Below are 13,483 nucleotides of genomic sequence, written 5' to 3' on the forward strand. Positions count from 1 at the left end.
GATAACCCTTGAGAATAGTTTGGGACGTAAACAGGGGGGTTGCGGGAGAATCTGAAGAAATACCGCACTTCTGCTTTTGTTCATGGAATACTTCACTGGATCAAAGAATCTTCTGTGAATACTGGATACAACCTGGTTTAGTATGCTCCATTTCTAAGAACAGTATTAGAGCCGGCTTGATCAGATCCACAGCTCAGCATCCTCTTTTCACAGAGGCCAATTAGATGCCAACAAGAAGCCCCAAAACAGACCGGAGTCCAATCTTGTGATTCCCAGCATGTTCCAATTTTTTCCCCCAGGATCCTCTTTTGGACACTGTAAACCTTTGTACTGTACAGCTCTCCAAAAGGCTGTCCTGCCTCACGTGTCCCATATGCAGGAGGAGGAAAGAGGCAGGAACAACCTAGTAAGACACAGTGTGGTATAGTGGTCAGTGCGTTGGACTAGGTCCTAGGAGCCCAGGGTTCAAATTCCCTACTTGGCCATGAAGCTCAAGGAGTGACCTCCGTTCAGTCAGCCTAACCTCACTGGTTTGTTACGGGGATTAACTGAGGAGGGGGAAAAGATAGGATAGAAATGCAATAAATCATAAAATCATAACTACAGCCAAGTCTGTACCATGACAGCCTTGCCAAAACTTTGCCCATGTTTGGTAGCTATGGCAGCTGCGTCACACAATGTAAGTGGGATTTTCTGCCAAAATTGAGTAGTTATTCATCAAACCCCATGCCTCTCAAGATTGCAGGCTCTCCACACAGGAGCCCAAACACATGTCAGTAATGGGGCGGGCCTCTGCGTGCACACTTTTTCAAATTCAGATGATAAAATCTTTGGTATTTTAACTACGTGTTAAAACCACATATTCAAATTAGCAAAATCAAATCTGCACTTACCTACAATCTGTCCCCTAACGGTATCATTGTCATTTGGCCCAAGTTTGCACAGATCTAACCTCTGATCTATGGGGGGAAAAGAGCACAGCTTACAATCTACAACAATCACTTAATACCCGCATATACTATAAAGTTTCGTGCATCATTCTTTGCCTAAACATGTCTGTACTTTATTAAATGAGGGGAAAGCATGCTTGTTTTCATAAAAGATTGCTTTTATACAATAATAAATTCTAAAAAGCTCATTCCAAAGCAGGGTCTACTCACAACCAGTGTCTTTAAGGCGGTTTATGGCATTGGAAAGAAGTCTTACGCAGCCCAGAAAACCAGCTCCCTGTTTTTTATGAATTTTCTTGTGGTTCCATACACTGATCGTTATCGAATCTGACTTCCCAATGTATCTGAAAAAGGACAAGAATTGGAGCAACACAAATTGTTAACTGCACTCTTTGGACAGTCTATGGAATACACTTTCTTTTTTTATTTCAGTGTGTTTTTGCAGCTAAGAAGTGTAAACATGGTTTCCCCTGGCAGAAGAGGTCAGATTCACAGGAACTGCATGCTACAGATTGGCAAAAGCTCCTCAAGTAATTTATTTGTAAAACAGATTTTACACGAAGGAATTTCAAAAGAGCTTTTCAAAATGTCTTGCGTAAATCAAACACGGTCGTCCTTTGGCTAGACAATGACAGTATGTCTAAGTGCAAATGGCTGGTATATCATTGGGTGTTTAATCCTGGGGGGGACATAAAATTTAAGAATTATGGTTCTCCCTGAGAGATGTTTAGCAGTCTTCTTCCATTACATATTCCCTGTTAGTACAAACATCCAAGTATTCCACTTACTAAAAGCATATCCTCCTACATTCACCCATTTAAATTATCTACTTCCCCCACCCGCAGAGCTGTAATATATCTTTAGTTATCTAACCATAAATGAAGCTGTCAGGACTGGCAGACCAAAACCCTGTTGTACCTTCCAAGACTTACAAGGGTAATTTTTTTTCAAGTTCAGGGAACACTTCCTCCCACCTCACTGCTGCCCCCGCCCTGCTCCACACTATCTGAAGGCCTACATGCAAAAAAAGGCCCAAGATTTCTGTTGGCAGCTTGCATAATAATCAGCAAACAATCATAGGAGGGAACAGTGCTACTGAGCAGGGGGTGAAATTGAACTCTAGTTATATTTAGATTAAAAACAATGCACAGCTTTGTATTATTCAGTTATTTAATTTTATTTATTTAGTTATTTAATTTATATCCCACCATTCCTCCCCAAAGAGGGAGGCAATAAATTATTAGTTGTCAGCAACATAAACAGGGATTAATGTAGTTTTCTGACAGGTCATATTTTGATTTCATCCACCATGACTATTCCAATATACCGTATTTTTTGCTCTATAAGACTCACTTTTTCCCTCCTAAAAAGTAAGGGGGAATGTGTGTGCATCTTATGGAGCGAATGCAGGCTGCGCAGCTATCCCAGAAGCCAGAACAGCAAGAGGGATTGCTGCTTTCACTGCGCAGCGATCCCTCTTGCTGTTCTGGCTTCTGAGATTCAGAATATATTTTTTTCTTGTTTTCCTCCTCCAAAAACTAGGTGCGTCTTGTGGTCTGGTGCGTCTTATAGAGCGAAAAATACGCTTTTGACTTCTCTTCAGAAGTCAATAGTGCCAGATAAGCAATAGGAAAAGTGAAGCTGATCTTGTTTCATATTCTGTCCGCCTGCTTTAAAACCATAACAAGTTACAGGGCGCTAAATAAAAACTGTGCTCACTGTAAAGCCTTTTCCAGTGCTCTTAAAAAAAATTCATAACATGAAGGCATATGGTAAATGTGTTTAATACATAACTTTATAAATATATTTACGTTTTCAGCTATTACAATGTTCTGCGCAAGTCTTGTTTGTTCAGGATAGAGGCTGCTATGCCTATTGGATCTAGCTGGTTCAAAGAAACTGAGGAATTGCTAAAGGACACACAGTCCCTGTGTTTAGCATAGGAATCAATGCAAAGTCGTCTTGCCAAGTAAATAATGTTTTTCCAGAGGAAGAAAAACATTTCCTTTATGGTTGCGTTGAGCTTTTTGGAAAAAAAGCTTTTCGTCTAGCCTACTGTTCAATTGAAGGCTGATAAAAGTATGTATCTTTATTTTGAATCAAACTGAAACGAAACGACAAAAAATGAAAAACCAGAAATTGTATCAAATAGCAGCTAAGACCAATCATTCACTTGACTCTCTCATTATTTATCCATCTAACGCTGCACATCACTCCTCGGTCTTCTAATCTTTGGCATAAATTTGGATAATGGAAGCATGTATGTGAGCAAAGACAAAGTTATGAATGCTAGTGTCTCAGAAACTAGTTTCAAATCTAGACAATAAATCAATATATTTGTTTCACTGGATCCGATTTTCAACAAACTGGTTAACCAACTGTGTTCTACACCCAACTAAAAATCTGTGACAGAACTCTGCTTGGGAGGGGGAAACCAAATGTAGGCAGCCACTAAGTATGAAAAATCTGTGTTGGAAAAGCCCACTTTGCTTGTCAGGATAGAGACAATATTTCTATCTACAGCAGAGAGCAAGAAACCAACAGAAACTGATTTTTAATCCTCTCTGACAAAAGCTTTTTATTGCCTTGACGTCTCCATTTACAACATCAAATTGATCTAACCAATGTCATGCTTGTTTTTTTTGAAAATTCTACAGAGGCATGCCATTCTTTAAGCACTGGAAAAGCTATAAAACATACAATAAATGGGAAATAAGAAGATTGCATTAGAGGAGTGCTTAACAAAAATGGGAAACATTTTGTTGACATTCAAGTTGATGACATAAAAGAGGACATAATTCTGGAAGAGGCCCTAGATTTTTCCACTAACTAGTCTGAACTAATTCTATCATCTTTTTATTACAGTTCCCTCTCATCAAAACCTTAGTTAGATATTACATTAATTTCATGCCTCTTGTAATGCCAAAATATAATTTAAAAGAGTTTACAGAAATCCAAGTACATGCAACACAATTTAAACATTGTTTCACATCACAACAAATCCATTTCACACTTAGGCTGTGTACACAACACACATTTAAAGCACTTTACTTTCCCTAAAGAATCCTGGGAACTGTAGTTTGTTGAGGGCGCTGTGAATTATAACTCTGGGGGCAAACTACAGTTCCCACAATTCTTTGCGGGAAGCTATGTGGTTTAAATGTGTACTGTGTACACAGCCATAGTTTCAGTATCCATAAGGGGGGAAATGTTCACTGACTGCCAAGCAAGTTATTTCCTATAACAATGAATGTGTCATAGGTCAGAGACCAGCATTCCCAGGCAACAGTGTGTTGTTAGGGTAAACATTATTATACTTTCAGAATCTACTGTATGAAATGGATAGTACAGCAGATAATCACAGACTTCTGGGTTAATCGCCAATGTTTGGCAGAAAACTACATAGTATCTGTACTATGTTTTTTTTAGTCTTCTGTGAATGAAAAGAAATCCTGAATATATGTTCTCCACAAAGAGTTGGGAACTTGCAGGAGTTACGTGAGCCTTCTGCAACCTGCTGCCCACCAGATTTGATTTGATTTTTATACTACAACTCCCATCAGCTCTATCCAGTGCACAGCTGATGGGAGTTGTAGTCTGAAACAGCTGAAGCTCATCAGGTTACAGAAGGCCAAGCTATGTTGAAATAAATACATTTAAATATGACATGGGAGGTTTTTTTTTGGGGGGGGGGGTTTGCATCCTTTCTCCACCAACACCCTTAATTACTGTAAGGTTACTTAAAAGCAAAGATCATCAGCAAAGTCCTACGCATGGTTGCTCAGAAGTAAGCCGATTAGATCCAACTGGACTTACTCCCAGGACTTTTGTCCTGACGTAGCAATGTATGCTGTTAACATACATTTGTCAACATACAAACAGTTGAGCTGGGGACCCAAGCACTTAGTAAACCAGGGTGGTCCAACATGCAGCCCTGAGGCCCTCAGTAACATCTACCTGTCGCCCCACGTCCCAGCCCTAGGGCCTCCTTCAAAAAGCCCGGTGCATTGCTCAGCCCACTTTTAGGAAGGCAGCAAGAGGGGAGGGTGTGTGTCAAATTTTGACTTCATCACCTCCCACTGGATGCCAAGGCAGTGTGTGGCCCGTGTGTTCAGTGTCAAGGTACTCTTGTGGCCCACTTGGTATGAAAAGTTGGGTCACCTTGTACTAAAGCTTCGTGACACTAGGGCAGGGGTCTGCAGCCTTTAAGACAAAAAGAGCCAATTGGACCGAAGAAAAAAAACCTGGGAGCCGCAAAACCATTGCGACATTTAAAACAGTGGGGAGTGTCGGGGCACACAATGCTCCTCCTCCCCTCGCTAGTATCTGCCCCGGAGCCGTGGCAAAGGTGTAAAAGAGCCACATGCGGCTCCGGAGCCGCGGGTTGCTGACCCCTGCTCTAGGGAATCACAAACCCAGGCTAATACAGAACTGCAACATTTGCCCCTCTGCTGCAACTATTTAAGTATAAACAGCAGACCTTCCTGGACAACGCCATTGCCACAGCTAGCCTCATTTATGCTGTCTGCAGAGAAAATGGAGAATCATAGAAATGTAGAGTCCAAAGGGAACACAAGGGTAGTCTCGTCCAGCTCCCTGCAATGCAGGAATCTTTTGCCCAGCATGGGGCTTGAACTCATGACCCTAATATTAAGAATATTATGCTCTACAGACTCAGCTACCAAGGCACATAAAGGGACAACCAGACAGACCCCTGACCCCAGTTGGGACTAATCAGAGGCTTTGGCTAGCTGTCTGACTGGAGGCCTGAGGAGCAGACTGGAGAGAGACTTATACAGTCCACTTCTGGGATACAGATTTGTGCCAAGCTGCAGGTGCCAACAGCTTCACTCAGAGGGCTGAGGTTGGCTGCCACGCACTCATGTTGTGGATGGGGCCAACCAGAACAGTCTGCATTGCAGTGGGTCGAGACTCTGTGTGCCCAGCAGCTCTTTCCCCTGCAGGCAGGTTGCGGAAGAAACACCTGCCAGTCCGACAGGAGGAGTTTTGCCCTATGCATGAAAAGTTCTGATATGTTGTGACCGATAAAGTTGTGGCCATGTTTAACTCACTACCGGCCTCAGTCTGCTCCTGGACCTCGCACCGCCACAATACAGTCTAGCATTTCCCTCACCAATTTTCCTTCTTGTTCAGCTCAGTTGGTAAAGCATGGGATTCTTAATCTCAAGGTTGTGGGTTCGAGGCCCACACTGGGCAAAAGGATTCCTGCATTATAGGCGGTTGGGACTGTCATGGTCCCTTCCAACTCTGCAATCCTGTTTCTATGATCTTGAGTCTTCTTGGGCTATAATGCAAGTAGATGCAGAATATTTTACCTATGTATGAAAGAAAATGCTATAATAAAAGCCTAACTAATTTTATGCCGGGACGCAGGTGGCGCTGTGGGTAAAAGCCTCAGCACCTAGGGCTTGCCGATCGAAAGGTCGGCGGTTCGAATCCCTGCGGCGGGGTGCGCTCCCGTCGTTCGGTCCCAGCGCCTGCCAACCTAGCAGTTCGAAAGCACCTCCAGGTGCAAGTAGATAAATAGGGACCGCTTACCAGCGGGAAGGTAAACGGCGTTTCCGTGTGCGGCTCTGGTTCGCCAGAGCAGCGATGTCACGCTGACCACGTGACCCGGAAGTGTCTTCGGACAGCGCTGGCCCCCGGCCTCTTGAGTGAGATGGGTGCACAACCCTAGAGTCTGGCAAGACTGGCCCGTACGGGCAGGGGTACCTTTACCTTTACCTTTAATTTTATGGCAGTAACATACTGCACAAATAAACTGAGAGACCAGAAAGAGGTGTGTGCACGTTCATGTGTATGTATGGTAGCACAGCTGTTCATCCCATGCCTGTGTTCATCAACTGTCAGAAGAATATACTCACCGTGTCCATTTAGCACTTTGATAGCTACAGATGTAAAAGCACCACAAAAGAACTAGCTAGTTACTGTGCTTTTAAAGCTTTTAAAAGCTAATAAACATTTACCATCTCTCAGATAAATTATCAGGGGCTACCTAATGCTATACATTTCTAGTCTATCAATCAATGCCCAGCTCAAATTCTAGCTATATTGTGATCACTCCTATCAACACCTACAAGTCATAATGCTGATTCCACTTTGGATCAAGGGTATTCTTCACAGTATCTGTAGAATGGCACTGGCCAGATCCGTCAACCACCACTTTAGCAAATGGATCAGGAAGCCCTGTCAGAAGGGAGGAAAAATACATAATAGGCTGGGAGTATAATTAAATTAGGTCATCTTAATCATGAATGGCTGCCAAATATTGGCTTTTTATAACATATTTTGATGCTTCCAAGTTATCTCTTTTTCACTGAACAGTACTAGTATTCTTACATTATCCTAGGAATTTTAAGAAACTTAGAGGCCTTTCAGCTTGCTTCTATACTCAGTCATCTCTCTTCTTGAAGGCATCAAACCTTTCAGCATTGTTGCCAAATGTAACATTGGGGAAAAAAGGAAAAAGAGAGGCCCCTGGTGATTTTTCTACAATAAAATCCATAAGGCAGTCCATAAGCCTGGCCTTTCTGTTTACTTATTTATTACAACTCACATGCCATTCAGAGTTTGCTTGCTTGGACTCGTGGCATAGGTGCCTCAAGACGCAGTAGGCCATGATCCCAATTACTAGAAGAAAAGTTGTTCTTTACAAATGTTCTCACTAATCAAAGACTCTTTCAGTAGTTCCAAAATCAATACACCTGATTATGTAACCACAGACTAAGTAATGTATATAACAATTTACAAATTTATAAATATTACATAGTACACAAGAGACCACAGCTAGAACCAAGGCTTTTTACATGATCTCACACCACATTTACTAAAGGGAAGCCTGAATGAAAGCATTTTTCACACTAGTCTGCTGCCCCCCTGTTCAGCTTCTCTCCTAACAATTTCCACCTTTCTTTCTGAGTTCTTTTCATGTTTTGAGATAACAGCTTCTAAAAAGGCAATACTACAAAAAAACCCAACTCTGTGCATTGTGTGTGCAATAAACATGCATAGCCCTTTGGATCATTGCCTTGAACTTTAGATTCCCGCAAAAATTGTGGCCATTCATTTAAAATCACATTAGTGCTCTCTGACTTAGCTGGCTGATTACCACATGGTAGTCAAGGCAAAGAGACATTCAAACCTTCTGTAACAGAATTCGGATACAAATAAATAAACATTTACTTACGGAAAAAATCTTTTTTCACCAAGTTTTTTGCACACAGAACTGTAAGAAAAACAAAACACATTATGAAATACGTTTGGATTTATCTACAAAGCATTTACAAAAGAACAGCAACACAATCACATGTACTGTATTGCTAAACATCAAGTTAAACCACATTTATAAACTATGACTTAAATGTAAATGCAAAGAGTTCTCACTCTACCGCTTCCCAGTTCCTACCACTGCCATGCCACCAAAAAGAAGCCAAAGTCTGGCTTGTTGGGACATCCAAACCTAGGCTTATGGTTCATTTCTGAACATTCACATTAAACCATAGGTTTTTTAAAAATAAAAAACCCTATGGTTTAATGTGACATGCAAACCAGACCCACATCTGTATATGATTAATTCATAGGATTTTATCAGACTTTTTATCAGATTTTATCAGATTTTTAGGTGCAATCTTAAATTATAAAGAGCAGACAGTAACAGTCTGAAAACACCTGGTGCTAATTCATATTGTGGAACTACAGTGCTAAGATTGGAAATAAGCCTCTCCCTGCTTCCAGACTGAACTTTGAATCCCCTGGTATCCTATGATGTCAGGTGATTGACAGGTGGTTGGTCCCACCCACATGTAAATAGACTATGCTTTAATCTGAATAAATCTCCCAACTGCTCTGCTGCCTCTTGCCAAAAATTTCCTTTCCTCCTCCAGACTGTGGTTGCATTCCAATTACACTGCTGATTGGAATGAAGCTACTTGGGCAGGGGGTGGGGGTGCGCTGGAGAGAAAAGAGAGAAAAAAATAGGAAACTCTCTATTTCAAAATATGCTTCTGAAACTTAAGAGCAACACTGGCAATTTAAACACGTTGATAATACATGTTTAAATGTTTGCGACATTTTACCAGGCTTTATAGAAGAGGTTTCTTAGAAGAAGAAAAACTTCAGAAGAGAGCATAGAGAATACCCTAGGCTTTTTTTTAGTACTTCTAACCAAATTCCTATGTTTTTGCTGAACTGCTGGCAAGCTACACAGCCACTTACATTTTTTCTGTGATTTGCCTTCCAGAGCACATCACAATTCCAGAGATGATATGAACCAAGCTTTCTAAAGGGAATTGTAGCTAGCTGGAAACACTTGACAATAAAACTTTAGCCATTAATATTCTCCTTTCTAGAAAACATGTGGCAAAAGTGAATTAAATTTGTTGAGAAATGTTCCGTCTACCAACTGCAGCAGATCCCCACCCTTCACATAATGGCTTGAATCCAATGAAATGACAGCTCAAGGGAGGGTTCTCCACTTTATACCAAGTCTCCTTTCCTGCTACATCCACTATGTAACATCACAGAGTCTCTAGAGCAGTGATGGCGAACCTTTTAGAGACTGAGTGCTCAAACTGCAACCCAAAACCCACTTATTTATTGCAAAGTGCCAACACAGCAATTTAACCTGAATACAGTAGAACCTCTACTTACGACCGCCTCTACTTGGGCCCGATTCAAGTTGCGACCGTGGCAAACCCAGAAGTAAATACAGTGGTACCTCAGGTTAAGAACTTAATTCATTCCAGAGGTCTGTTCTTAACCTGAAACGGTTCTTAACCTGAGGCGCGCTTTTGCTAATGGGGCCTCTTGCTGCTGCTGCGCCGCTGGCACACAATTTCCGTTCTTATCCTGGGGCAAAGTTCTTAACCTAGAACAATCACTTCCTGGTTAGTAGAGTTTGTAACCCAAAGCAACTGTAACCCGAGGTACCACTGTACTGGGTTTGCTGCGATTCGTGCACACACAGAAGCGCGCTGCCACCAAATGCGCCAGCGCACGGTGGTGCTTCTACCAGCAACCCGTATCGACTTACAGACGGACCTCCAGAACTGATTACATCCATAAGTAGAGGTTCCACTGTACTAAGGTTTTAGTTTAGAAGGGAAGGTTGGTGCATCCATGTGGAGAGAGAGTGGAGCAATACAGTGGTACCTCGGTTTTTGAATAGCATAGTTCTCGAACTATTTGGAATCCAAACACTTTACACCCGGAAATGAGTGTTCCGGTTTCCCAACTTTTTACGGAAATGGAACATGCTCTGTTCTGAGTATAACTTTCGTTTTCAGAGTGAGGGAAGGCGGGCCGGGCGACAGGTGAGCAGGCACCTGCCACCCTCCAGCGTTGGGTCCCTCTGCCACCGCAGCCACAAAAGCAACCACCCCCTCCTCCAGCTCCAGAGGCCCCGGCACTGAGTGAGCAAAGGTTGGGCTGGGGCAGCAAGCGAGCAGACAAGGGATGTCGCCGCCGCCCCCCTAGCCTGCTAATCCTTGCAGGTAAGTAGGAGCGGGATCGGGCTGCTCTGATAGGCAGCGTTGCTGATTGCACAGGAACAGGAGCTGGATCAGGGCTGCTCAGTTGGGGTGGTGCAGGCTCTGTCACACTTTCCATTGAGGGGTTCATGGCTGCACTTCCCTCAAGAGAGAAGTTTAAAGGAGCCCCCACCTCCGCATCACATCCCCTGCAACCCCGTGAAGGCAGCCAGGCTGAATGGTTGCTGAGGTTGGGGAAGGTGGAGGCAGCCCAGAAGCTGCAACTGAGAGCCCCTGCACCACCTGAAAGCAGCCAGGCACTCCTCAGCTGAGCTGCCCGCTCCAGCTCCTACTTGTGTGCAAGCAGGAGTAGAGGCAGGGATCTCTCAGAAGTGGAGGCTTAGTACTTCCCAGCTGAGAGATCCCCACCCTGCTCTTGCTTGCACGCAAGTAGGAGTGGGATCAGGCAGCTGAGCTGGGGAGCGCAGAGCCTCCACTCCACTTCTGACTCCACTCCCACTGGCCCCGGGTGGAGGGTGTGTAAAGCATGGGTAGGCAAATTAAGTCCCAGGGGCCGGATCCAGCCCAATCGCCTTCTAAATCCGGCCTGTGGACGGTCCTGGAATCAGCGTGTTTTTACATGAGTAGAATGTGTCCTTTTATTTAAAATGCATCTCTGGGTTATTTGTGGGGCCTGCCTAGTGTTTTTACATGAGTAGAATGTGTGCTTTTATTTAAAATGCATCTCTGGGTTATTTGTGGGGCATAGGAATTCGTCCTTTTTTCTTTTCAAAATATAGTCCAGCCCCTCACAAGGTCTGAGGGACAGTGGACCGGCCCCCTGCTGAAAAAGTTTGCTGACCCCTGGTGTAAAGCTTCACCCTCACAGCAGGAGGTGGAGGAAGACGGGTGATCGGAACTTTCAGCAGCCCACCAATGTGGCAGCGCGCTTCTGAGCACGTGAACAGCGCTGCGCCCTCCCCACCCTCAGTGGCGGCTCCCCAAGGGAAAATGCGCACCCTGAAGGTTGTGGCTCCATTTTGCACACACACACCCCCAACACCCCACCCGAGGCGCTTCTACTCGGACACAAGTTGAGCTGAGGACTCAACGAGCTGCCCTCGCCTTCTGAAGGCTCTGTGCTGGGGCGACGGCGCACGTGCCCACAGAGGGTGCCCCCTCTGGCACGCGGCGTGCCATAGGTTTGCCCCCACTGCTCTAGAGGGTCTCTCAACCCCCTAGGAGCACCTTTTCCATGGGTGCTGGAGCTGCTTCCAGAAGGGGCAGGTGAAAAAACACTATTAAGTTTACTAGATTCAAATCACTTTTCAATTACTTAGGGACTTTTTTGTATCAGATTCATTTCTGCCAGTTTATAATATTCCTCCCACGATTGCTCTAATTTAAATACGGGATATTCCCAAAAATGTAAGAAGTATAATTTTGAAAATACCTCCTACTGTGTCAGAGTAAACATCCTCTAACCTATCTTCTAACTCATGATATAGAAACACAGCAAATCCACTATCAGTGAAACTCCCAAGCACCAAGGCATTACATGCCACAAGGCAAACCACTGTTCAAAGTCAGGGGAGTTGGAAAAACAGCTTGTGTAGTATAGTGTTGTTCTTTGGAGAACCAAGTCAAAAGATACACTTTCATGCATATCTCCATCTCCTTGGATTGCCAATGGGTATTTAACCAGTCCGAAGTACAAGATCTTGCATCCTGCAATACAGCCTAGTCATCTCATCTCTAAAAGAGCTAATTTTATGTGGAACTACAAAGCATATGCACCCAACTACCATATTTGTAATTGTGTGTTAAAAGCATGTTATTCTTAACTAATCATATTGCCATAGCTGCCAACTTTTCCCTTTTTTAAAGGGAAATTCCCTTATTCTGTATAGGATTCCTCACAAGAAAAGGGAAAAGTTGACAGTATGGATACTACAACAATGCGCTAAACATTAAACTTCCTTATAGGAACTATAGTAAAGTTTGTAGGCTACCAGCTAGTCTTAGTTAGCACTGATGCTTAGGTGAAAGAGTTAAGCATCTGCTTGAATCTTTCCTCTGGCTGGATTATGCTCCAAACATAAATCTGAGTGGGATTTCAGGAGCTGTTGGCACTGCCATGAAGCCAGCCTGCTGAGACAAGTGTTGCTATCTATGTATCTGGACGAAATGGTGGGACATAGGCAAGGTCAGGGGCAGCAATTTCTAGGAATATTTGAAATTACCAAACAAAGACTAGTTTTAAATAATAAATAATCTAATTAGATTTCTATTTGTACTTTAAGTTCCTACACAAGTGTGCATAGGTAAAGGTAAAGGGACCCCTGACCATTAGGTCCAGTCGTGACCGACTCTGGGGTTGCGGCGCTAATCTCATACGAAATAAAATGTAACTTGCAGTTACACAGAACTGCCTAACTACAAGAGCATATTGTAACTTTTTTAAAAAATCCAGGCCTAAATAAATCAGAATTGCTTTCTGAACATTATAGCATTCCAGCACCTAAATCAAATGATATTACTAAGGTACTGCAAAGTGTAACAGTGACCACTTGATAATGGAGTGTTTTTAAGTATATTATTAAGCTTATAATTTTTTTAAAAATAAATATTTTAAACTTTGCATAGGACACCAAAAAGGGGAGGAAGACGGAAGAGCTTTCAAGCAAATTTCAGTTAAATTACAGTATTTTTATAGACGCATATGAATAATGCCAGTTTTCTAATTCAGTGATAAAATTCTGGGGTAAATTTCCTCTTAAAAGTAAATCTGAATTTCCTTAAGAAATATCAGACTCCAGCAATCTGCACTTAGGATTCCTGAGTAACTTGTGGACACAGTCTGCCTACATTTGCCATGTTTAGACTCCTGTTTTAAACATCATGTCTACTTCACAGTATTGTTTTGAAGTAAACAAAAGGTTTCCTTTTCCACTCCTCCTCCCATTTTCTACTTTCTAAGCCAAAATTAAAAGAAAAAAGAAAACATGCACACTGAATTCCCAGAGACATAATACATTCATATTT

General features: G+C 42.8%; 1 protein-coding gene across 1 annotated transcript in view; it reads right to left on the reverse strand.

The window, feature by feature from the left end:
- SMURF2 (SMAD specific E3 ubiquitin protein ligase 2) overlaps window positions 1–13,483 on the reverse strand; it is a 65,893-nt gene that overhangs the window by 27,741 nt on the left and 24,669 nt on the right. Inside the window, exons 2-5 of the mRNA XM_082212466.1 lie at window positions 8,158–8,196; window positions 7,049–7,157; window positions 1,161–1,294; window positions 894–959 (exon numbers count right to left, since the gene is read on the reverse strand). Coding sequence (XP_082068592.1) covers window positions 894–959; window positions 1,161–1,294; window positions 7,049–7,157; window positions 8,158–8,196 — 348 coding nt within the window. The remainder of the gene's footprint in view (window positions 1–893; window positions 960–1,160; window positions 1,295–7,048; window positions 7,158–8,157; window positions 8,197–13,483) is intronic.

Source organism: Podarcis vaucheri (assembly GCF_965113315.1).
Source record: "Podarcis vaucheri genome assembly, chromosome: 2".
NCBI classification, from domain to species: Eukaryota; Metazoa; Chordata; class Lepidosauria; order Squamata; family Lacertidae; genus Podarcis; species Podarcis vaucheri.